The following is a 27,907-nucleotide window of genomic DNA, read 5'->3' on the forward strand; positions in this document are numbered from 1 at the left end:
TCATTCTCAATGGAGAGAAGTCTTCCGAAGTAAGAGTGATTTCAGGTGTGCCGCAGGGAAGTGTCGTAGGACCATTGCTATTCACATTATATATAAATGACCTTGTGGAAAACATCGCAAGTTCACTGAGGCTTTTTGCGGATGATGCTGTGGTATATCGAGAGGTTATAACAATGGAAAATTGTACTAAAATGCTGAAGGATCTGCAATGAATTGACGCATGGCACAGGGAATGGCAATTGAATCTCAATGTAGACAAGTGTAATGTGTTGCGAATACATAGAAAGAAAGATCCTTTATCATTTAGCTACAATATAGCAGGTCAGCAACTGGAAGCAGTTAATTCCATAAATTATCTGGGAGTAGGCATTAGGAGTGATTTAAATGGAATGATCATATAAAGTTGATCATCGGTAAAGCAGATGCCAGACTGAGATTCATTGGAAGAATCCTAAGGAAATGTAATACAAAAACAAAGGAAGTAGGTTACAGTACGCTTGTTTGCCCACTGCTTGAATATTGCTCACAAGTGTGGGATCCGTACCAGATAGGGTTGATAGAAGAGATAGAGACGATCCAACGGAGAGCAGCGCGCTTCGTTACAGGATCATTTAGTAATTGCGAAAGTGTTACGGAGATGATAGATAAACTCCAGTGGAAAACTTTGCAGGAGAGACGCTCAGTAGCTCGGTACGAGCTTTTGTTGAAGTTTTGAGAACATACCTTCACCGAGGAGTCAAGCAGTATATTGCTCCCTCCTACGTCTATCTCGTGAAAAGACCTTGAGGATAAAATCAGAGAGATCAGAGCCCACACAGAGGCATACCGACATTCTTTCTTTCCACGAACAATACGAGACTGGAATAGAAGGGAGAACCGATAGAGGTACTCAAAGTACCCTCCGCCACACACTGCTAGGTGGCTTGCGGAGTATAGATGTAGATGTAGACGTAGATGTAATGGAGTGTGAAACTTGTGGCTGGTGTTCTCGAAGGAGAATGGAGCGCAACACATGAGGAAATTTCTGACACACTATGATTTCTTTGTGATAGGTCCCTCACTACTTGAGTACAGAACTGAAATGCAAACACCTAGTCATCATAACCTTTTCAAAAAGAGAGATTTAACACTGAAGATCAAGCTTTCTTGCACCAAATTGTCACTACTGATGATATGTGGCTTACATGCTTTGAGCACGAGTCGGATGAGTGGCGAGTACAAGACTTCCCTGTGGCCCAAAAAATTCCATCAAACTCTGAGGTCGAGCAGTTATTAGAGTCCAACATTTCCGCCGAGGTCAGGTTACTCATTCACCACAACAATGTTTGCCCGTCCATACAGTGCCAAAGTTATAACTCAAAAGCTGTGCCAATACAGGTAGAAAGTGTTACCTCCAGCTCCCTACAGTCCTGACATTAGCCCACTGTCTTTGACTAATTCCCAAAGTTTAAGCAATTTTGCATTCATCTCTGTGAGAGCTTGGTGCATCTGCTACATGGGCCATTAGTCAGCTGAACGAAGTCTGTGTGTCAGATCAAACTGTAAAACTTTCCCAACACTGGGACATGTCGCTTAGAAGCACGAAGACTATATTGGGGCACTGTAAAGCAGCAATGTCAAAAAAACTTTACACAGAAATGTATTTAAAAAACTGCCATGTTTAAGAAATAACCCTCGTAAAGTGTTCATGACTGATCCACCTTTTATTTCATGCTTCAAAGCTTTCAGTTTAAAATCTTTAGGAACTCACTGGGACAATTTTCTAAGTAATATTCATTTTCTCTGACAAGCTGGTATAGAAGCTGAGTTGTTATTTCCTTGCGAGTGGAGTTGGAGCCAGATGTCCGAGAGCAACTTGTGCTTCTTTACTTCTTGCAATGGCAGTCAGTGTGTGTGCACTAATGACAAAATACTTCAGTGTGGTAGTTTGAATGATGCATACAAAGAAACAGTGTGAACCATTCTAGTGGAGAACTGCAAGTTCAGCAATGATCGAAAGGGTGGCACTCAAAATATCAACTCGAATGGGTAGACATGATAACTCCTATTCTTCTATTCCTGTCTCCTCCCAATGAAGGAACTACTGCTTCAAAAAACTAGGATAGAGTTGCATATTTTATATGTGCCTATCAGCAATTTTCCATTTGATACTGGGATACCAACCAACACATAAAGTAAATGAAAATTTCACTGCAGGTTTCCAACATTCAATGCCTGCCACATCAAGTGAACTCTCCTGACTCATTATCATTTTAGAACTTCTAACAGAGGACCACTGTTTATTTATGTGTGGCACTTGTAATGCAAAGTTGCATTATTCCCGAAAATTGACATGTGATATTGTAGTAAGTTGTTGTGCTGGGTCACAAAAATAACACAGGAATCTTCATGTCTTTCAGTGTTTCTTATAGTTTATAGTCTTCAATTACCTGCCTCAATCTACAAAAATATATCTGCCTTCCAAGCACTGCAGTTTTCGAGTCAAAATCCTAGTGACTGTAGGGAATGGAGAACAAAAACAATGGCCCCCCTCATAAAGCCACCTCCTGTTAAGTTAAATTTCCAACAAAATACATTTTTTTTGTGCAAAGTTCAGTTTTCAGCAACTTCCACTTTCTTAATTAACATAACTACAGACACAGAACTATATTACTAGCACTAAATGCAGAAATTTCTTTTATCTAGATGTCAGTAGTGCTGACTAAATATTATAATTATCAGTCTAACATATTTAAAAATATACAACAACTTTAAAAAGACAAACAAGACATTTGTAAAAGTGACACTGAAATCAAGGGACGGGACTGTTACACGTGTAAGAGGAACAAATCACAGTACATATTCTTGCGGAATCATGTCTAGTGGCCCAGGTACCACATCTGGTTTATTTCAGAACTGGCCACTTTTCAAGTTCTGCAATCATTAACAGCTGTCCCTTCTTCATCCAACATTTTCTTTAGCTTTGAGCCACTGAAATAGCATTCAAAATCTTGCAATTTTAGCTTAGATCAGCTATAATCGAGCTTTTAACTTCATAATAAAGTAATATAATGCAGCACGAATATTAAAATTTTTAATGGAAACAGCATTCAAAATCTAGCAATTTTGGCTAGTCCAGCTGTATTCGAGCTCCTAATAATGTGGAACTTCATAAAAATTATTGCTGTGAAGAAGTTTTGTAATTAATCTTTTTAGACTACAACAATGTGTTGTACTCTCAATGGCAGGAAAATTTATCAATATTTTCTCATCACTTTATTTTGTACTGTGGTTTCCTGACCACACTGATCACCAGGAAAATCTCTAGAGTAAAATATACATGAAATATAATAATCTGAATTATATGTTGTGTGCTAAAACACTACTCTATAACACATCCAATATTTGCTGCTGGCTTCAGTGTTAAATTCCAATAATTTTAACATCAAAAAATAAAGGAAGGAAGACAAGCACATACACCGCATCTCTAAGATCTGTTGATGAATTGACTCTCATACAGTATATACAATTGTATTCAATGATTAATATAAGTAAATCGACATATAATCTCATTCCTTTCAGGAGTCACAAGAAGCTACAGAAAAATAGAACTCCATCATTTGCAGTTAGTGTAAACATTAATATAAGTGTAAACTACAAAGAAACATTAACCAACATCCATGTAAATATATGGTATTTTACCCGTTTCAAGTTTCAGTTAAACAGACTTTACATCCAGTTTACATTAATATTATACAACTACTTCAAGACACATATTCTACGTTTTTAATACACACCAATAACATTATGCAGGCATGAATTAGCAGCTACACCACCTATCTACTGAATATTACTTTATGACATTTACTACATAAACAAGACACTTATATGTCAAAATGAGACTTGCCAAAAACCTACATATACATTTACAAAGCACACACCACATTAATACTGTGGCATTCCATGACACTAACAGTCTGACATATCAGGGGCAATTTCAGGAGGGATCCAACTAATCTCAGTTTTTTTTCCGTTTTTTCTTTCTTCCTCTCACACTACAGGCTGCCAAAAGACAAACCAAAAAAGGTCCAGTAAAAAGTGAATAAGACCATTTTCTCAAACACTGATGGGACTGCACATGTATCAGGTACAACACATAATGCCTCTTCATTACTATAACATGTTAAAAAATTAAGTGAGATCCTTCAAACAGATTCATTGTTTTGGTACAACTCCAGCTATTTGTGCAGCTGGGGATACAATACAGATCTTACAAATAACAAAATTAATTTAAATGAATTAAGAAGTAATTGTCTATTACTACAGTCCAATATTGTATAAATGTGTATCATGAAATGCGATAATAAGTATGCTCTTAACAAAGTTTACAAAATAATATGTAGCAGCAAGTTTTTCAACTTTCGAACATCTCTGAAAGAACTAAATTCATAAGTTTTGATATTCATTAAAGCCTTTATAAGAAAAGAACAGTTGAAAATAAAATTACAAAAACAAATACAGAAAAAGTATCAGAAAGTTTGGTTTTTTTCACACGTCCTCACTATGCTGTCATGGGTCTCCCTCATTGACGTGTCCTGCACAACTTTCTCATCAAGTTCACATAGAACCAATTCCTGTATCTTCTCTTTTTCTGCCTGAAAAAGAAACTTCATTTTTTAATTTCCTTCTAACTTACAGATGTCTTAGAAATATACATTTCTGTATTTGTACTTGGTTGTAGTTTTCCCACAATTATTCTTATGGATTATTGACTAACTGTCCTTCACTTTAAGGAGAGAAGCTGCCAAGGCAGTTTCAGTTTAAAATGGTGTACTACTGTGCACTAATTCTCAACTACGTGATTGTAGGAACGGGTAATAGAGCACAAAGAGTAGTTATTTCACATTGGACTGTTTGGAAATCATGATACACTTGAGACAGTGCAGAAAGCATTTCAGAAATACTCAGAACATGGTGAAACCTGTCGCTGGGTTAATCCTGGCCCAGGTAGAAAACAAAACACAGGCTACTTAGCACAGGTAGACGCATCGGGTCTTGAATTTTGAGGTAAAACAAACCAGCCAGTTAGTAACCAATGAGCACTCTCCGTACTGATACCTGACAATGGTAAAGAAGCAGGAAGACATCATCTACAAAACCCAAAATATAATAATGCTGAAAAATTGGAGGACTTTAGTTGCTGTAGACAGGCTTGCTGCACGCTGAGCTGAGCACTGTGCCATTACCATCTGATGCGTCTACCTGTGCTAAGTAGCCTGTGTTTTGTTTTCTACCTGGGCCAGGATTAACCCAGCGACAGGGTTCACCCTGTTCTGAATATTTCTGAAATGCTTCCTGCACCGCCTCCTTCTGTCGCTCTAAGATTTTTGGCCACTGAGACTTACGTTATTCTAGCCGCAAACACTAGTTTCTGACTTTGAAGCCTGTCTGGAAATTAACAGCCTTTACAAATCTGCACAGATGTAAAGACATCTTTCCCTTCAGTAGTTTCTGATCCAATTTTGGTAACCCATTCCAATTTCAGTATAAATCAGCAGTTTAGTGTTCCTACTGTAATGCATGTATTCTTCACCTACTAAATAAAGAAATGCACAAATTTGATTTTTAAAATGTACATTTTTTTTAACTTTCTGTTGGTGTTCAAATTATACAGTTCCATAATTTATGAGGGGTGAAGACCATCAGCAATGTACTAGGTTGGTGCATAAGTTCGTAGTGTTTTTGTTTTGAATGTTCCCGGTTGCTATGGGTCTAAGTGTCACAAAAGTTTTGGGTCTATGGGTTCAGCAAGACAAAGTGGGACACACATATAAATAACTTGTCTAGAAAACTATCATCTGTGTGCTATGGCCTAAGAATTTTAAAGGCTACTGCAAGCAAAACAACAGTACTGCAGGCATACTATGCACAGTTCCACTCATTAGTCCGATATGGGATCGTTTTTGGGGATACTCAACTCACAGTGTAAAGGTTTTTAGAATGCAAAAAAGAGCTCTAGGACTAATTTGTGGCATTAAAAAGATGGATTCCTGTAAATCCCATTTTACTGAGCTTGGTGTTCTAAATATTCCAAGTTTATTCATTTATGAAACTATCTTGTTCCCTAGGGACTACCTCCTGAAAACAGGCAAACTGCTACAGAACAAAAATGTACACAACTATAGTACTAGAGGGAAATCAAATATACATCAAAAATATCACAGAACAACCACCTATCAGAGGAGTATAATTAACATTGGTGTAATATTACACAATAAGATACCAGAGGATATAAAAAATGCTACTCATCCAATATTTAAAGCTAAACTAATGGCATTTCTAATAAAGCACTGTTTCTATTCTGTCAGAGAATTTCTGAGTACGTAACAAAATTAATTGTAACAGGTACCTATTTTTAATTTGCCTACTATTTTGCTAATACTATGTATTATTGTAACTTATCTTTGACCTGTCCAATATCAATTGTACAATTTGCCCTGTATGATAAAACTGGACCAATAACGAATCACATCAAATTTATCAATTATCATTTTTTATTTGTAGTTGCTGTTTGAGTTCACGTGTTGTCATTTGAAAACAGTGAGTGGAGCTGTGGATGCTACAAATGCCATGCCAAGTGCAGAAATCAGAACATTTCCAACACATCCTTCTGTGTGAGTACAGTAGAGAGGTGACAGCAGCAGAGGTAACCAGAAACATTTGTGCCTTGTATGGGGATAATGCCACTGCACAGAGCCCAGCAAGAGAATTGTTTTCTTGTTTTAAGGAGGCTCCTTTTTGACATTAGTACCTCTTCATGTTCAGGAAAACCTTCAGGGTTTGATGAAGATCATTTAAATAAATTAATCCACAATGATTCGTGTCAGTGCACTCAAGAACTGGCACATGTGATGAACCGTGATCATTCCACCATTCTGCAACACTTGGATGCGACAGTTAAGGTTCAAAAATCAGATGTATCGGTGCCGCGTGCTCTACGCCAAAATCCAAAAAAAAAAAATCGGCAGGTGGCCATATGTGCATCTCTGCTTCCTCGTCATCAACTGGCTCGTGAACAACACTGACCGTTCCTACCCTGTATCATCACTGGTAATGATAAATATTGTCTTTATGCTAAAGTAAGGTAAAAGAAAGGAATGGTTGAACCCCAACAAAGTAGCAACTTCCCATGCAAAAACTGTGCATATCCGCAAGAGACAATGTCTTGCATCTGGCAGAACAGCAATGGTGTGGTGTACTATGAATTGCTTCCCTGAGGTGTAACCATCATTGCTGACATTTATCAACAACGACTGAGACATCTTGTAGACACAATCTGAGAATAATGACCAGGAAGACCATGTGAAGTGATGCTACTCCACGATAATATCTGCCCACATTATGCTAGACTGACAAAAAGCACTGTACAACGTGCATTCAAGTTCTAAGGCCTCCGATTTTTTTTCTAATTGACTACTCACCCGAAATCGATGAAACTGGCGTTACTTCTCGACGTAATTGCCCTGCAGACGTACACATTTTTCACAACGCTGACGCCATGATTCCATGGCAGCGGCGAAGGCTTCTTTAGGAGTCTGTTTTGACCACTGGAAAATCACTGAGGCAATAGCAGCACGGCTGGTGAATGTGCGGCCACGGAGAGTGTCTTTCATTGTCGGAAAAAGCCAAAAGTCACTAGGAGCCAGGTCAGGTGAGTAGGGAGCACGAGGAATCACTTCAAAGTTGTTATCACGAAGAAACTGTTGCGTAACGTTAGCTCGATGTGCGGGTGCGTTGTCTTGGTGAAACAGCACACGCGCAGCCCTTCCCGGACGTTTTTGTTGCAGTGCAGGAAGGAATTTGTTCTTCAAAACATTTTCATAGAATGCACCTGTTACCGTAGTGCCCTTTGGAATGCAATGGGTAAGGATTACCCCCTCGCTGTCCCAGAACATGGACACCATAATTTTTTCAGCACTGGCGGTTACCCCAAATGTTTTTGGTGGCGGTGAATCTGTGTGCTTCCATTGAGCTTACTGGCACTTTGTTTCTGGATTGAAAAATGGCATCCACGTCTCATCCATTGTCACAACCGACGAAAAGAAAGTCCCAATCATGCTGTCGTTGCACGTCAACATTGCTTGGCAACATGCCACACGGGCAGCCGCGTGGTCGTCCGTCAGCATTCGTGGCACCCACCTGGATGACACTTTTCGCATTTTCAGGTCGTCACGCAGGATTGTGTGCACAGAACCCTCAGAAATGCCAACTCTGGAGGCAATCTGTTCAACAGTCATTCGGCGATCCCCCAAAACAATTCTCTCCACTTTCTCGATTGTGTCGTCAGACCGGCTTGTGCGAGCCCGAGGTTGTTTCGGTTTGTTGTCACACGATGTTCTGCCTTCATTAAACTGTCGCAACCACGAACGCACTTTCGACACATCCATAACTCCATCACCACATGTCTCCTTCAACTGTCGATGAATTTCAATTGGTTTCACACCACGCAAATTCAGAAAACGAATGATTGCACGCTGTTCATGTAAGGAAAACGTTGCCATTTTAAGTATTTAAAACAGTTCTCATTCTCGCCGCTGGCGGTAAAATTCCATCTGCCGTACGGTGCTGCCATCTCTGGGACGCATTGACAATGAATGTGGCCTCATTTTAAAACAATGCGCATGTTTCTATCTCTTTCCAGTCCGGAGAAAAAAAAATTGGAGCCCTTAGAACTTGAATGCACCTCGTAAAGGCGATAGGTTGTGAAGTCATTAGTCACCCACCTTATTCACCTGATCTTGCGCCCTCAGAGTTTCACCTTTCTGCTTTCTTTCGAACAATCTTCAAGGAACTCCCTTTCCAGATCGAAATGCACTCTGAACATAGCTTGATGAGTTCTTCACCTCAAGACCACGTGATTTCTACACTTGCAGAATCAAAAAGTTACCCCAGCATTGGCAGAGAGTTGTTAATTGTGAAGGAGAATATATTATTGATGACTAATTTCTTTTTAGTGTTTATTAAACATGCAGAACAATGCTACACATTCATGCACCAACCCAATAGTTTTTTTCTTTGCAATGTTTATGAAGTCAAAGGCATCCTGTTACTTTATACAGTGAACAAAATACAGTGACTGTCTGTGACATTGCTCTCATTTGTTGTGAACCACATAAAAAACTTTCTAACTTAATTTTTATTGTATCATGAGACGTATTTGCTAGTTTTGTGAATGATTTTTCTGTAATATGTACACTATGTAAACAGCACATATATTGCACAGTTGAAAGCATGTAGATGCTGAGAAATTTTCCAACACGTTTCTTAATTCTCCAGTAAAGTTTTGTCTGTAGTGGGCTAAATCAAACAAGTCATAAGACTGATGTAGAAAATGTAGGACATACTTCTCTGTCAGTAATGTTTTGTAACTTTAATGTAACTTTCAAAAGTGAGCACACATAATCCTAGATGTTCATCTTCTCCTGTGTGTTTTATGATACAGTGATTTGTCCACAGGCAGCCACAAACTAAAAGATGTGTGCGGGTCTGAACAGTTTATCTGGAATGATACATTTCATGTGCAACTGTACAATAAAATCATCAAGGGCATGGAAATCAAGGTCTATGAATATTTTTGGATGGTATTTGAATAATTCCAATAAATATATGACAATTTATTATTTTGCAATATTTAACACAATGTTTGCTGTACTTTTAGTTTAGTGTAATTCTCAAACGAAACAGACCCCACAGCACTTTGAACCTCCAATTTGTGTATTTATCAGCACAGTAATTATCTGAATACATGCTTTAAAGTTTTAAACTTAGTTGTGTAAATATTTTCACATGAAGTTTGTATGTTTTCCATCCTTCCCTTTACAGCATTTCAATGTGGCATTGCCTAATGCAAACTGGGTCAGTTTTCACCCCTGTGGTCTAGTGGTTGATTGAAATACAAGGTGTTGGAGCGACTTTAAAATTGCAATGTCTGTATCATACTGGCAAACACGAGGCATTTACTTTAGTGTAACCCTTGACTTTGCAAGCATGACTAGAAATTTTCGTGCTGTTAATTGTCTGTTCTTCCAGTAATCTGGAAACCACTGAAGCTGCACTTACTGGATATGGTATATGCTTTTAGATTACACCTTCTTAAATAGCACTGTTGTATGAGAATGTCATCATTGCTGTAATTACAAATACTTTTTATGGACAGCTTCAAAGAAATGCCACAGCTTCGCATTACTTACATTACCTCATAATTACAGAAGTAAAGTGAAGATGAAAAATATGAAGTGAAGATGAAAAATATGAAGGGAAGGCACGGTGTATATGCACACAGGAAAAAAAAAAATTCCAGATTTCTCAATTAAAAATGCACTTTCTCCCACATGAAAATGCTCTTCTTCAAGGTGAAAAGTACACTTTTTCCATGATAAGTGACAATATACTTTACCTTGGAGCTGTAAAAATATCAATCCTTTGAATGGTAAAGGTTTTATACAGCAATGTGGAATTTCAGAGAATGAAAAATCTCAGGGGGGGGAAAAAAGTTTGGCCGGCCGCGGTGGTCTCGCGGTTCTAGGCACGCAGTCCGGAATCGTGCGACTGCTACGGTCGCAGGTTCGAATCCTGCCTCGGGCATGGATGTGTGTGATGTCCTTAGGTTAGTTAGGTTTAAGTAGTTCTAAGTTCTAGGGGACTGATGACCACAGCAATTGAGTCCCATAGTGCTCAGAGCCATTTGAACCATTTTTGAAAAAAGTTTTGAAAAGATCTGTGATGTGCAGTAACATTTGCACTGCTTATTTTCATTTTATGATATGCTACATATTTTTGTATTCATATTATGAAAGTATGAATTCTGAAGTTAGGTTTCCGAAGCTTTGAAATTGAGATTGAAATGCGCTTTTGTAAGCCAGTCATAGCACATGCCACATGATCTCGCCAGCCAATGGCAGCAGATATTCAGAGCATAGGACGCGTGACATAGGCAGCCAATAGCAACATCACTGTTAAGAAGTGTGAAAACACAAATAGGAAAAGTTAATGGTTTAAATTAATGTACATAGTGTAGCTATAAGAAAAGTTAAGCCTTCACATACAATATTCGTCATGAAGATTAATAAGCTACAAGAAAAACTAAGCTTTCGCATATAATATTGGTCTTTCAAGCATGTGTTAACACTTTAAGATACATCATACAAATATGTCAGTAAAATTTTAAATAATGACGTTAATGTCTGGTCTTCTGGGTTCAAAATACTTGTAAGTGGCTAGTCCTCAATGTGTTAAGTTTTAAATGAGAGTCACATGCGATGTGATTTAAGAAATTCATTGCAATTTCGCACTGTAACATACTTCATCATGCGTAAAAGGAAATTTAATTTGAAACTAACGCTTTTCAAATTACCATTCACAATATTTTCCCACGACATGTTACAAATAGCTTTGTTTCAGTAGTATTCCAGAAAACAGGCATTACTGTGTGTGGGCAACTACGATGACGTAGGAAGCCCATATGTTCACGTGTGCACGCGCTTGTGTGTGTGTGTGTGTGTGGGGGGGGGGGGGGGGGGGGGGGGCTTACATTAAATCATAAAAGAAACAGGATACTCAAAGAGCATCGGAATTTTGTACACCATAGTAAAAGGCATAAATCAGCTTAAAGTGCACATTCATATGCCCAGATTCACAATAAAGTAGGCCCCAACCTGATATTAAGATTTGAGAGTGGTTTTCGGGATGCAAACTTTCTTGGAGTACCAGTACTGTATTAGCTCATGTTTGATTCTTATATTATGGCATAATGCCATACGTGCCAGAAGATGAAAATGTGCACTTGAAATTCAGTGAGCAGTTGAAACTAGCCAGTAGCATGGAATGAAACACTTTGTTTCTAGTAAACTGGCCGCGTCTCGGGAAAAGATGAATAAAAGCCACATTTATTTAGCAAACCGACAAAAATAACTTCATTGTTCTGCAAGGCAATTGACTGCCAAAAACATGGAAACAAAACAAAAGCAGAAAAATGAAGCTAATAATAGATGTTAGTCTTCTGTAATTATGTGAATGTATTTTAATTCACTCGATAGCTCCCAACCACAGATATCCGTTTTGTTTTTGGCAATCTGGCAGCTTGGGCACACCAGCAAAATTTTTCCAGATAGCACCTGGCTGCTTGTTGCTACTGCTGATACAGCTAACAGCCACACTAAAGAAGCCAGAAGCAGGTGAAGGTACTGCCCGTACTCAACGCAACTGCGCATGCGCATGGGCCTACGGGCAACTGCTCTAACGAACTTATCGTAAACAGTTGTGATGTCACGCTCGTCAGCAGCAGTTTATTGTTATGAAGTATTCCATAGTCCTAAAGCCTTTGACACATTTTGCTGTTTATCAGTTCTTACCAGTCAAAATTACAAAAATTTAACTGATGTCTAAAACAATGAAAATTCACGGTTTTCTCCTGGATGGAAAAATTTCCGGGTTTTGCCAGATTTCTGGTGCGTATACACCTTGGAAGGGGATAAATGAACAAGGCTTGAAATCTTGACAATCTGTGCTGAAGGTAGCAGAGGTGTTTCTCTGGAAAGGAAGAAACATAGAGGACTGCTATAAGAAATTAAAAATCCGAGAAACAATGGGTCACAAATTTAAACGAAGACAGCAAAGTAACGCACACAAACACAAATGAAGACAGGAACTATTCAACTGCAGATTGGTGTGTGTGTGTGTGTGTGTGTGTGTGTGTGTGTGTGTGTGTGTGTGTGTGAGAGAGAGAGAGAGAGAGAGAGAGAGTTGCATTTCCATATGTCTTCTATACTTACATAAATTACAGTCCCATGCCACACTTTCTGTCTGTATGTTAGGGCTAATCTTGGGAACTGCTTTGAAGATTTTGATCCAGTTTTGACTAATACATAAAATGATTCATAAGTAAAGTTTGTATATATAAATATTTCATGAAAATTGAGTGAACTACAATGAATGAAAGGTCCCACCGCTGTGAAAATGATGCCATTGCCACTTAGCGGTGCACCTGCTGCAATTCCAGAGAGCAAATATCGACCAAAATTTGTGTAGAGGCTGGTTGTCTATCTGTAAAGTGTGTGTCTGGAAAGTGAGAGGCTGCAGGATTAAATCCCAGGCACACCATGGATTTCTCACTCTTCCTTTTAACCCAGCATTCACTGCACAATGATGTGGAGATTCACCAGAAACTAAAACGGTTTGGATTCCATGTTGAACTGTAGGGCCCCTTTCTCTGACGGGATAAATGGTTAGGCAGACACAAGTCACTGAAGTGATGTCCAATTGAAAGACTTGCACCAGGCCACTGAACAATCCAAAATTATTATTATCAGAATCTGTCATGTATTGTCCTTCTATAAATATTGTAATTTAATGTCCTCTGCTACTTTTTACACCTGTATGTGAAAGCTAATCTCATAAAATACTGTAGAAATTTTCATACTCCCGTTGGGCTGGTGCTGGAGTCAGCAGAATGTTATCTTTTCCATCCTTAGTTACTGTTTGGAGTGACATCTTGCTGCAATGGTGGGAGCTGTGAGCTACTGCACAACCTACAGTGGCAGGAGCAGGGTCCACCGGTGATTGCCAGGTAATGAGTGGCTCTTATATCCTCTATGGGACACAAAACAAGCTGGTGACTGCCCCACTGACAAATAAGTGGTTGTGGCAGCTCGTTACCTCCGATGCCCGGCTCGCATTGTTAGGCAGGTTGCAGAAGTTATATGACAGTTATGATACTTATTTACCAACCATTGTTCTCTGAATTTTAATCTTAACTCTATGCACTGGCCCATAAACAAAATTAGAGCTATGTCAGACAAGTTTCCCCATCCCAGAGTCTTAGTGCTATCTGTGTGAAGCTGGGATGGACCACTAGTCATCATAATAAAAAAGTGTGTATGCAGCTTTGGAATGGAAACACTTTAGGACAGCTAAGAAACCTAATAAAAAGCATAAATGGAACAATGGAAAATCCAGGATGAAATGTAACAATGCGAGAGAAAGAAAAATGCTACTCACTATATAGCGGAGGTGCTGAGTCGCGATAGGCACAATAAAAAGATTCACACAATCATAGCTTTCGGCCATTAAGGCCTTTGTCAGCAGTAGACACACACACACACACACACACACACACACACACACACTAACAAAGGCCTTAATGGCCGAAAGCTATGATTGTGTGAATCTTTTTATTGTGCCTATCGCGACTCAGCACCTCCGCGACTCTTAGCACCTCCGCTATATGGTGAGTAGCAACTTTCCTTCTCTCGTATTGTTGTAATAAAAAGCATAAATAGAATCACAAGGGGGAAAGACAGAAATAAAACTGCCCAAGAAGCACAAAGGAAGCTATTTGAACCAAATTCAGATATTATAAAAAACGTTCTCAAAAGAGGTAAAGTATTAGAAGTGAAAATGAGTAATCTGCTTCTGTGATGTAAATTCTTCAATCTCCACGAAGTCTCACATCTCTCGGCTTAGCTTCCAACATGGCAACCTGTACTAGTCCAGTGCTCTATTACAATCACATTCCCTTTGTACTCTAACATAATGTTGAGGAGAAATTTATGTAGACACATCAAATAATTTTAAAATTAATGTTTGAGGTACAATGAGGTGACAAAAGTCACGGAATACCTCCTAATATCATGCCGGACATCCTTCTAACCGATGCAGTGCAGCAACTCAATGTGACTCAACAAGTTGCTGGAAGTCCGCAGTAGAAGTACTGAGCCATGCTGCCCCTATAGCCGTCCATAACTCTTGACAGTGTTGCCGAAGCAAGATTCTGTGCTCAAACTGGCCTCTTGATTATGTCCCATAAACATTTGAAGGGATTCATGCTGGGTGAACTGGGTGGTCAAATCATTTGTTCAAATTGTCTATAATGTTCTTCAAACCAGTCACGAACAATTGTGACCCGGTGACATGGCACATTGCCATCTATAAAAATTCCATCATTTGGGCATGTGAAGTCCACGAATGGCTGAAAATGGTCTCCTTGTTATGTTGTTTTCTATTAATGATTGCATTACAATTCATTTTGGTAGAAATCCAAGAAATGGTGGTAAAGTAGACAAACAGAGTTTCACTTGGTCCAAAGGAGCCAGTCCATTCCATGTAAACACAGCCCACACAATCATGGAGCCACCACCAGTGCCTTGCTGACAACTTGAGTTCATGGCTTTGTGTTGTATGTGCCACAATCAAACCCTACCATCAGCTCCTATCAACTGAAACAGGGACTCAATTGACCAAGTTACAGTTTTCCAGCCATCTGGGATCCAACTGGTACGGTCACGAGCCGAGAAGAGGCACTGTAACGATGTCGTGCTGTTAGTGAAGGTACTCACGACAGTCATTTGCTGCCATAGCCCATTAACACCAAATTTCACTGCACTGACCTGACAGATACGTTCATTGTACATCACACATTGATTTCTGTGGTTATTTCACACAGCGTTGCTCGTCTACTAGTGCTGACAACTCTACGTAAACACAGCTGCTCTCGGTCATTAAGCGAAGGCCATCAGCCACTGTGTTGTCCATGGTGAGAAGCAATGCCTGAAACTTGATATTCTTAGCCCATTCTCGACACTCAGAATACTGAATTCCGTAGCAATTCCAAAATGGAATGTCCCACGCATCTACCTCCAATTACCATTCCGCATTCAGAGTCTGTTAATTCCTGTCACGCAGCCATAATGGCGTCAGAAACCTTTTCGCACAAATCACTGGAGTACAAGCACTTGGCGGAAACCTTTTCATGTGAATCATCTGTGTATAAGCACTTGCCTGCAAAAGTCAAAGGTTCCGAGTTCGAGTCCCAGTCCGGCACAAAGTTTTATTTAATCTGCAAGGAAGTTTCATTTTGGCACGCGCTCCACTGCAGAGTGAAAATTTCATTCTGGAGCACAAGTACAAATGATAGCTCTGCCAAAGCACGGCCCTTTTATACCTTTTCAGTCTGTATATGTGCGTTTCATTGTCCCATGACTTCCGTCACCTCTGTGTACTTTCCACTTTCAATTAATTGACTGTCGGCTAGCCTACTTGCACAGATGCATGCCACACTAGTATTGTTTAACAGAAAATTATTATATTCACGATTTGCACCTTGGTGATGCTTATGACTACACAAAATCTTCTGCAGGAGTCATTTAGCAGGTTCAACAACCACTTAGGTGTTCCAATACAGATGACTGCAGTATTAAGCTGGACAATAAACATTTGGAAAATGTGTCACACTTTAAATATCTGTTGTTGTTGTTGTTGTTGTTGTGGTCTTCAGTCCTGAGACTGGTTTGATGCAGCTCTCCATGCTACTCTATCCTGTGCAAGCTTTTTCATCTCCCAGTACCTACTGCAACCTACATCCTTCTGAATCTGCTTAGCGTATTCATCTCTTGGTCTCCCTCTACGATTTTTACCCTCCACGCTGCCCTCCAATACTAAATTGGTGATCCCTTGATGCCTCAGAACATGTCCCACCAACCGATCCCTTCTTCTGGTCAAGTTGTGCCACAAACTTCTCTTCTCCCCAATCCTATTCAATACTTCCTCATTAGTTATGTGATCTACCCATCTAATCTTCAGCATTCTTCTGTAGCACCACATTTCGAAAGCTTCTATTCTCTTCTTGTCCAAACTATTTATCGTCCACGTTTCACTTCCATACATGGCTACACTCCGTACGAATACTTTCAGAAATGACTTCCTGACACTTAAATCTATACTCGATGTTAACAAATTTCTCTACTTCAGAAACGCTTTCCTTGCCATTGCCAGTCTACATTTTATATCCTCTCTACTTCGACCATCATCAGTTATTTTGCTCCCCAAATAGCAAAACTCCTTTACTACTTTAAGTGCCTCATTTCCTAATCTAATTCCCTCAGCATCGCCCGACTTAATTAGACTACATTCCATTATCCTTGTTTTGCTTTTGTTGATGTTCATCTTATATCCTCCTTTCAAGACAGTGTCCATTCCATTCAACTGCTCTTGCAAGTCCTTTGCTGTCTCTGACAGAATTACAATGTCATCGGCGAACCTCAAAGTTTTTATTTCTTCTCCATGAATTTTAATACCTACTCCGAATTTTTCTTTTGTTTCCTTTACTGCTTGCTCAATATACAGATTGAACAACATCGGGGAGAGGCTACAACCCTGTCTTACTCCCTTCCCAACCACTGCTTCCCTTTCATGTCCCTTGACTCTTATAACTGCCATCTGGTTTCTGTACAAATTGTAAATAGCCTTTTGCTCCCTGTATTTTACCCCTGCCACCTTTAGAATTTGAAAGAGAGTATTCCAGTCAACATTGTCAAAAGCTTTCTCTAAGTCTACAAATGCTAGAAATGTAGGTTTGCCTTTTCTTAATCTAGCTTCCAAAATAAGTCGTAAGGTCAGGATTGCCTCACGTGTTCCAGTGTTTCTACGGAATCCAAATTGATCTTCCCCGAGGTTGGCTTCTACTAGTTTTTCCATTCGTCTGTAAAGAATTCGTGTTAGTATTTTGCAGCTGTGACTTATTAAGCTGATAGTTCGGTAATTTTCACATCTGTCAACACCTGCTTTCTTTGGGATTGGAATTATTATATTCTTCTTGAAGTCTGAGGGTATTTCGCCTGTTTCATACATCTTGCTCACCAGATGGTAGAGTTTTGTCAGGACTGGCTCTCCCACGGCCGTCAGTAGTTCCAATGGAATATTGTCTACTCCGGGGGCCTTGTTTCGACTCAGGTCTTTCAGTGCTCTGTCAAACTCTTCACGCAGTATCATATCTCCCATTTCATCTTCATCTACATCCTCTTCCATTTCCATAATATTGTCCTCAAGTACATCGCCCTTGTATAGACCCTCTATATACTCCTTCCACCTTTCTGCTTTCCCTTCTTTGCTTAGAACTGGGTTTCCATCTGAGCTCTTGATATTCATACAAGTCGTTCTCTTATCTCCAAAGGTCTCTTTAATTTTCCTGTAGGCGGTATCTATCTTACCCCTAGTGAGATAGGCCTCTACATCCTTACATTTGTCCTCTAGCCATCCCTGCTTAGCCATTTTGCACTTCCTGTCGATCTCATTTTTGAGACGTTTGTATTCCTTTTTGCCTGTTTCACTTACTGCATTTTTTTTATTTTCTCCTTTCATCAATTAAATTCAATATTTCTTCTGTTACCCAAGGATTTCTACTAGCCCTCGTCTTTTTACCTACTTGATCCTCTGCTGCCTTCACTACTTCATCCCTCAAAGCTACCCATTCTTCTTCTACTGTATTTATTTCCCCCATTCCTGTCAATTGCTCCCTTATGCTCTCCCTGAATCTCTGTACAACCTCTGGTTCTTTTAGTTTATCCAGGTCCCATCTCCTTAAATTCCCACCTTTTTGCAGTTTCTTCAGTTTTAATCTACAGGTCATAACCAATAGATTGTGGTCAGAGTCCACATCTGCCCCTGGAAATGTCTTACAATTTAAAACCTGGTTCCTAAATCTCTGTCTTACCATTATATAATCTATTTGATACCTTTTAGTATCTCCAGGGTTCCTCCATGTATACAACCTTCTTTCATGATTCTTAAACCAAGTGTTAGTTATGATTATGTTGTGCTCTGTGCAAAATTCAACCAGGCGGCTTCCTCTTTCATTTCTGTCCCCCAATCCATATTCACCTACTATGTTTCCTTCTCTCCCTTTTCCTACACTCGAATTCCAGTCACCCATGACTATTAAATTTTCGTCTCCCTTCACAATCTGAATAATTTCTTTTATTTCATCATACATTTCTTCAATTTCTTTGTCATCTGCAGAGCTAGTTGGCATATAAACTTGTACTACTGTAGTAGGCGTGGGCTTCGTATCTATCTTGGCCACAATAATGCGTTCACTATGCTGTTTGTAGTAGCTTACCCGCATTCCTATTTTCCTATTCATTATTAAACCTACTCCTGCATTACCCCTATTTGATTTTGTGTTTATAACCCTGTAGTCACCTGACCAGAAGTCTTGTTCCTCCTGCCACCGAACTTCACTAATTCCCACTATATCTAACTTCAACCTATCCATTTCCCTTTTTAAATTTTCTAACCTACCTGCCCGATTAAGGGATCTGACATTCCACGCTCCGATCCGTAGAACGCCAGTTTTCTTTCTCCTGATAACGACATCCTCTTGAGTAGTCCCCGCCCGGAGATCCGAATGGGGGACTATTTTACCTCCGGAATATTTTACCCAAGAGGACGCCATCATCATGTAATCATACAGTAAAGCTGCATGCCCTCGGGAAAAATTACGGCTGTAGTTTCCCCTTGCTTTCAGCCGTTCGCAGTACCAGCACAGCAAGGCCGTTTTGGTTATTGTTACAAGGCCAGATCAGTCAATCATCCAGACTGTTGCCCTTGCAACTACTGAAAAGGCTGCTGCCCCTCTTCAGGAACCACACGTTTGTCTGGCCTCTCAACAGATACCCCTCCGTTGTGGTTGCACCTACGGTACGGCTACCTGTATCGCTGAGGCACGCAAGCCTCCTCACCAACGGCAAGGTCCATGGTTCATGGGGGGGTTTAAATATCTAGGTAGCCAAATTAGAAGCCACAACAGCCTGACAACAGAAATTGCAGCTCGTATAGCCAATGCAGCCTCAGTTTTTGGCAAGCTGTATCACCGAGTATGGAAATCACATGATCTCAGACTACAAACTAAAATTGCGGTCTACAAAGCAATTAATATTACCAACTTTACTCTACGCCTTGGAAACCTGGTGCTGTTATAAAGCTGACATTAGGAGGTTAGACACCTTTCATCTTCGCTGTCTGAGATCAATTCTCCGCATGAAATGGGAGGTCTGTGTTCCAAACACAGAGATTTTGCGTCACATGAAATTGCCTGGTACTGAAGCTCTCTTAATCAAACACCAACTGAGCTGGAGTGGCCATATCAAACGCATGGACGACAGTAGACTTCCCAAAGCGGTGGTCTACTCAGAGCTCTCGTGTGGAAAGCGGCGGCAAGGTGGCCAGCACCTGGGATATAAAGACACCATCAAACACCACCTCACAGCCTGTGGCATTCCGAGCAAACATTGGGAGGAGCTTGCATTGCACTGATCAGAGTGGCGCTCAACTGTACACAAGAGTGTGGAACAATTCGAGCATATCCGCCTAAAGAACCTGGACGATAAACAAAAGCTCTGCAAATCTAAGCCCAAGCCTAATTACATCTATACGTATAACTCCACTAATTACATCTAATTACATCTATACGTATAACTCCACTGGGCATCTGTATTGCTCTTCATGCGACCGGATCTTCAAAGCAAAGCTCAGCTTTGGAAGCCACATCTGAGCCCACCACAATACAGACTAAACGACTGACAGAGTTGCTGTCGCCGGACACGGCAAGGAGGAAATCATCATCATCATCATCTTCTTCAGGATATGATCGAAATATTAATTGGTAGCTGCTATCCTATCACTACTATACCAGCCAAATATTTCCTTCATGCTTGTTACAACTGGCATATATGAAGGTAAGCTGAAAATTACTGCCTCTGAATTTTTTTATGTGAAAACTCTCAGCGCTTTCCAAATAAAACAAACTTTATTAACAGCCTACACATTTATTTCTCATGTCTACATATTTATTTCTCTGCATAATCACTCTGGTGATAAACACATTTTTCCCAACAATATAAGGAAAAGATAGATGGTTACTCACTGTAAAGACTACACGTTGAGTTGCAGACAGCCCCCCCCCCCCCCCCCACACACACACACACACACACACACACACTTACACAATTACATTCCACGTGGGAAAAATTATATATAAAAACAAAGATGAGGTGACTTACCGAACAAAAGCGCTGGCAGGTCGATAGACACACAAACAAACACAAACATACACACAAAATTCAAGCTTTCACAACAAACTGTTGCCTCATCAGGAAAGAGGGAAGGAGAGGGGAAGACGAAAGGAAGTGGGTTTTAAGGGAGAGGGTAAGGAGTCATTCCAATCCCGGGAGCGGAAAGACTTACCTTAGGGGGAAAAAAGGACAGGTATACACTCGCACACACGCACATATCCATCCACACATACAGACACAAGCAGACATATATATATATATATATAGTGACTTACCAAAAGAAAGTGCTGGCAGGTCGACAGACACACAAACAAACACAAACATACACACAAAATTCAAGCTTTCGCAACAAACTGTTGCCTCATCAGGAAAGAGGGAAGGAGAGGGAAAGACGAAAGGATGTGGGTTTTAAGGGAGAGGGTAAGGAGTCATTCCAATCCCGGGAGCGGAAAGACTTACCTTAGGAGGAAAAAAGGACGGGTATACACTCGCACACACACACACACATATCCATCCACACATATACAGACACAAGCAGACATGTCTGAAGGACAGGGTGTACATGTGTGGATAAACTCTCAGAATTCGTGCTTTCAGTTTTCTGAGGGTCTGTTCTTCACACAATGACATAGTTGCATTACACACCTCCACGTTACACAATACAATTCGGAGCCCTCTGGAAGCAGAGTAATGTTATGTTAACATGTAATACCTCAACCGATATTGAGACCAGAATACAAGGTTCTTAATACGCTGTGTGATCACCACAGATGGTAATGCATGCTCTGCAAAGTCCTCCAATGCTGGCCACAAAGTTAGTAAGGAATTCTTGTGCTAAAGCATTCCATTCCTCAACTAGCATGGATGACAACTACTGGATGGTCATTGGCACATGTGGACATGCTGCAATACATATCCCCAATGCATCCCACATCTGCTTGATGGAATTTAAGTTAGGGGAATGGGCACACCAGTCATTCGTCGAATATCCTTTCATTCCAAGAGCTCCTCCACGAGCACTGTTCGATGCGCTTGTGCTTTGTCATCTACCTGGATCATGTTTGACAATGCTATACATACCCTCATACGGTGAGAGGTGGGAGCACATAAGGCAGCCAGCGAACATTTCAAACACGTTTTAGTGGTCCATGTGTTATGTTGTGAGGAGGCATAATGTTGCATTGGCATACTGATCTCCGAATCTTTGAACACAGTACACTCACAGTTCAATATTAACGTGACAATGCACTATTTCCCTATGTGCATCATGGGTCATTTGGCCCTGCCATAGTTTTAATGGATCACAATGCAAGACTGCTTTAAACTGCACAAAACGAAGAGATCCCGAATGAGAGGATATTCAGCGAATGGGTGGCCTGCTCATTCTCCGAATTAAATTCCATCGAGCACATGTAGTATGTGTTGTGGCGATGTACGGCAGCATGACCACGGGCGCCAATAACTGTCCAGCATTTGTAATATGCACTGATATTTGTGGTCATTTGTAATCTCCAGGAGAACATCACGAACTGTGGTGATTTCGGTGTAATTATAGTCATCGAATGAAAGTGACCTTCCTGTTCATCTCATTGTGTATTTCTCTTAGTTATCTTCTGTACTATATTGTAGTGGTTCTTTCTGTGATGGTCCAAGTTTTACTGAGCTATCTTATTTGGCAGTGCCGCATCATGAGAAAGTTACTCCCATCCTTAACTGCTTCACAGCAGACTACTATAACTGAGATCTATTGCTCATGTAGGGACGGTAGCTCAGTCTAATTACAGCTCACAGAGGCATTTAACCTCTGTTAATCATGCAATAATAATTCCTGACATAGTTACCTGTGCAGATGACAGGTGTCATCCACAACATAAATGGTGCATTTGGATACTTTAAATGGTGATGTGAATGATTTGGAAGTGTTTTATTTAATTCTAAATATAATATACAAATACAGAACGGCACATGCTAGCTAACAAAGCGTTTTATTTAAATTTAAATATAATACACAGATACAGTAAGACATGCACTAGGCGACAAATATTTTTAGGAATTCTTCGTAAATAGCTCCAGTACGTCTCTGATGGCAGCCAACTTGGCATTCTCACTGCCAACACCTCTATCAAGTGTGCTATCAAACCCCAGAGATCTCAAGTGCAAACTGAATTGATTTTCACTCATGGATAAGTAGCACGATTCAAGTTCGTTGCCCTTTGAATTTTCCCACAACTCTGATAAACTCTTCCTAGAATGTCTCCGATACCCAGACATACATTAAAAATCAAAGAAAGCTCTGATCTCTATAACATCTGTTCATTTAGCATTTCTTAGCTAAAAAAGTTACTACGAGCTTCACTAATGTAAATATTAGTACGTGAAGCAATAACGAATATTATATTTTCATCCCAAAATAGCTTTGTTATATGTATTTCTGTCTTTCTTATACATGCTTTGTTTTTGAGTCCAGGTAAATGCATAATAATACTACAAGAACTTGTTCTAACATTGGAAGGATATTTACTTTTCCACCATTTAGCTATTCCATCTTTTCTTAAAAGAAATATGTCCTCTTGAATTACTTCTTCCTGTGATTCATATTCATCATTTTCAGGTACTTCTTGTTCTTTTCATGAATCATGACCACTTTTCTGTACACAATCCTCATTTTCTGAGTCAGCAATATCATCTCAGGATCTCCATCACTCAGCTCATGGAACCATTGTAGACATACATCAAGATCTCTGCTAAACTCTGTCCTAGCTTTTTTTTTAACTTTTACATTTATTTCACAAACTAAAAGTATAGGAAATATTTACTTTTTGTAGGTAAGTATTCCATGTAAAAAGCAAATTAACTATAACTACGGACAAGAATGTTGGATTGAATCTACAAGGGTAATCCCAAAAGTAAGGTCTCCAGTTTTCTTATAAGTACATAGACCCATTTATTTCTACAATGGTTTGCAATAGTTTGGACCTTGAACATTTAGCTATTTTTCAACATAATCACCATTTCTGTCGATGCATTTTTGTAGACTCTGTGGCAGTTTTTGTATGCCCATGTCATACCAGCTCGCCGCCATGCTGTTCAGAAAGTTATGAACCTCTTCTTTCACCTCGTCATCAGAGCTGAATTGCTTTCTGGCCAAATGTTCTTTCAACCTAGGTAACAGGTGATATCCACTGAAACTGGTGCAGGAAAGCAAAGGTTTGCCGAGTGATGTGTGGGCAAGCGTTGTCATGGAGAATGTGTATACCCTTGCTCAGCATTCCTCTTCTCTGGTTCTGAATTGCCTGTTTGAGTTTTTTCAGAGTCTCAAAGTACCTGTCAGCATTAACTGTGGGCCCAGCGATTCAGCTCCAATGACGAGGTGAAAGAAGAGGTTCATAACTTTCTAAACAGCATGGCAGCGAGCTGGTATGACATGGGCATACAAAAACTCCCACAGCTTCTACAAAAATGCATCGACAGAAATGGTGATTTTGCCGAAAGATAGCTAACTGTTCAAGCTCTAAACTGATGTAAACCACTGTAGAAATAACAGGTCTATGTACTTATAAAAAAATAGGAGACCTTAGTTTTGGGATTACCCTCGTAGGAAAACAGTAAAGTGACATACACTTGCTTTGTTTCAGATTGTAGCAATACTGCTCACATGGATGGCCAGTGTCCTCCAGGCTATAGTAATATCTCAGAAACAATGTAGCCCTGCATAACTGAAAGCCAATGATGGTTGAAGCTAACAGATGGAGAGTTAACAGAAAGATAAAAAAAATGACATGAAGTAAATCCAATCCAGTCATTCACAAAACATTGGGAAAATCATGTGGATGATGAGTGTCATCTGCACAAGCAATGAAGGGCTAAGTAGTCATTCTTCCCATGCTTCACACCCAAATAGATTGAGTACAAGGGGAAGAGCCTTCTGCCATGCACTTCACAGTGGGTTTCCAGAGTATGTATGTAGGTATAGAAATTGGACCAGCAACCTCATGTTTACAAGTTCAAAAATCTATGCAGCTAGGGATCGCTTTACCAAAGGGGCCAATATTTCTTTCTTTTTTTCTCTTTTTTTTACTTAAAAGCTCTCAAAAATTATTTAAAACAATCAGTTTTACCAAATGTTTTTGAGAAGTGCATCATACTGTTTTAACAGATGGGAGGGCATTAACCTTTAAATCCTACAATCATGGGGAAAACTGAGGACAGGTAGTCCAAAATGTTGCTTTGTCATATTTCGAATGATCAGTGATATATAAAAGACAAGATATGCACACAAGAATACACTTTCATAGAGTGACAACAGCTTCCCTCCACTTACCTGTTCCTCCTCTCTATCCCGAATGACACTCAGAGAAACAGCGTCTGTCCCGAGAATGCGCGCGGGTCATCGGAGAGGACGAGGGCGGAGACGAGACGCGCGAGTCCGCGCTCCTCGCCGGCAGAGAGCCAGTGCACCACGACGACCGCCTTGCGCAACTTCTCGTGGTGGCGCGCCATGTGGCGGCCCGAGCGGTGCAGCTCCAGTGCCGACACACCACGCATGCCGTCCCCCTCCGGGTGCTCGATCACGTGCACGATGACACCCTGCCGACAGAAGTGTACCACAAACTGCCGCCTTGACCTACGTGGCAACTCATTTTCGTATCAGTTACCGAATGGAGGAATCACCAAACAACTGCATATGGTATGTAATCTGGAATGATGGTCAGCTGTAGGCATACAAGTAACTTAAACTGCCTCAAAAGAAAGTGTGCTAGTTGTAATATTATCAGAAGTATCACAGGGTTCTACTTTGTGAGGTATTAGATTGTTCACTTATTTTGATTATTTTGATGCCACAGTATCAGTCAGTACCTTTTGCAACTTTTGCATCCTATGCCATCCGTTTGTAAGCAAACAATTTAATTTTAGGTTGTTCATTTATATTTTCTAGAGGCAAAGTTTTACACAGTTTAAATGTGCTGTTCTGTTAGATTGGATTATTTTTTCTGTAACATTATTTATTTATTGTTTTATAATTGTACAGGGTGGTGAAAGGGATGTAGGCAGAAATGGAGATGTGATTGTCAGGAGTGACTGAGAGTCATAAGTTCTAATAAACTGTATGAGATTATTGCAGTTTTGGCTTTACATTAGGACCCTTAGGAATGGATGTAGTTATACCCAGTCACATGGGTGACAGCGGTGAGAGGGGGGGGGGGGGGAAAAAAAAAAAAAAAAAAAATTTCTGGGGCAAATGCTGAATAATAGAGAGAAGCAGAGGTAAGTAAGAGTGGGGGGCAGATGGCTTAAGCTATCTCCTCTGTAGGAGGTGGTAATTACCAGATAGTGTAATTCTGAAGTCTGTCTCTGCAGACAGACATGGGAGGCACTCACGTGGCCTCTCTCTCAAGCCTCCTAATTCAATATTCAAAGAATGCTGCACTTAGTACAGGCTCTGTACTGTTTTTGCACTTTGATCCATCAATTCCAGCACTCATATGGTGGCATGTGTAACTAGTGATAAAAACTGGAAGACAATAAAAATTATTAACTTGCAGGGGCGCACATTGTAACTAACAACTGAGGTTGTACATCATTTGGAAAGTTTTAAACTAGGTATACTAAAGGTCACACTGTGTCTCTGTAAATCAAATGAGTTTGAGTACAAATAATAATATTAATAACTCTGATATGAATTCTGTAGGTAGCACCTACATTACCCCTCATTATGAGGGGCACTCTGTCTGAACAGACCTCGGATGGCACAATGGTACTGCCCAACTGCCATGTCATCCTCACCTGATGAATGCAGATATGGAGAGGGGGTATGTGGTCAGCACACCGCTCTCCCGGCTGTTTTCAGTCTTCATGACCGAACCCACTATTGCTCACTCAAGTAGTTCCTCAACCGGCATCACAGGGGCCGAGTGTACCCTGCTTGCCAACAGCACTCGGCAGATCTGGACAGTCACTGTCACACATCCGAGTACTATCTGAGCCCGAGAGTGCTTAACTTCAGTGATCTGATGGGAACCACTGTTACCACTTGCAGCAAGGTCACTGGCTTATGCACGCTTCTACAGCCTTGTGTTTGTCCTCTAGCCATTCCTGCTTAGACATTTTGCACTTTTTGTCATCTCATTTTTTCGTCGTCTGTAATCCGTTTCACCTGCTTCATTTGCTACATTTTTATATTTTCACCTATCATAAGTTAGATTCAATATGTTGGGTGTTGTCCAATGATTTCTACTGGAACTAGTCTTTTTGAATGTCTGATCCTCTGCTGCCTTCTCTATTTCATCTCTAAAAGCTACCCACTCATCTTCAACTGCATTGCTTTCCCCATGTTTCAGTCCAACATTGCCAAATGCTTGCTCTGAAACTCTCAGTACCTTCTGATTCCTTAAGTTTATCCACAGTCTATCTCCTTCATTTCTGTCCTTTTTGCAATTTCTTCACTCTTAGTCTGCAGTTTGTAACCAATAAATTATGGTCAGAGTACACATCTATCCCTGGAAATGTCTTACTGTTTTAAAACCTGGTTTTGAAATCCCTGTCTTACCATTATATTGTCAATCTGAAACCTGCCAGTGAACCATGTCTCTTTCACACATACAACCTTCTTTCATGGTTTTTAAACCAAATGTTTACAATGATTAAATTTTGCTCTGTGCAAAATTATACCAGGTGGCTTCCCCTTTCACCCCCCTCTCCCAATGTTCTCCCACAACATTTCCTCCTCTTCCACTTACTACTACCAAATTCCAGTCTTCCACCACTATTAAATTTTCATCTCTTTTATCAATTTGAATTATTTCTCATCACACATTTTTTCAGCCTCTTCATCATCTGCAGAGCCAGCAGGTTACAACATGTACTACTGTGGTAGGTGTTCACTTCCTGTCTACCTCTGTTAAGATAATGTATTCATTTATTCAGCGTAGCTTACCAGGACTCCTACTTTCTTATCCATTGTTAGACCTACTCCTGTATCACCTCTGTCTCTTTTAGTATTCATAGCCTCATTCACCTGAAGGGAG

The 27,907-nt window shown here is 40.1% G+C and overlaps 1 protein-coding gene across 1 annotated transcript in view; it reads right to left on the reverse strand.

The window, feature by feature from the left end:
• Positions 1 to 4,310: 4,310 nt before the first annotated feature.
• LOC124719070 (D-ribitol-5-phosphate cytidylyltransferase-like) overlaps positions 4,311 to 27,907 on the reverse strand; it is a 61,897-nt gene continuing 38,300 nt past the window's right edge. The window contains exons 6-7 of the mRNA XM_047244752.1: positions 25,204 to 25,469; positions 4,311 to 4,634 (exon numbers count right to left, since the gene is read on the reverse strand). Of these exons, the coding sequence (XP_047100708.1) occupies positions 25,233 to 25,469 (237 nt within the window). The 3' untranslated portion in view covers positions 4,311 to 4,634; positions 25,204 to 25,232. The remainder of the gene's footprint in view (positions 4,635 to 25,203; positions 25,470 to 27,907) is intronic.

Source organism: Schistocerca piceifrons, chromosome 10 (assembly GCF_021461385.2).
Source record: "Schistocerca piceifrons isolate TAMUIC-IGC-003096 chromosome 10, iqSchPice1.1, whole genome shotgun sequence".
NCBI lineage: Eukaryota > Metazoa > Arthropoda > Insecta > Orthoptera > Acrididae > Schistocerca > Schistocerca piceifrons.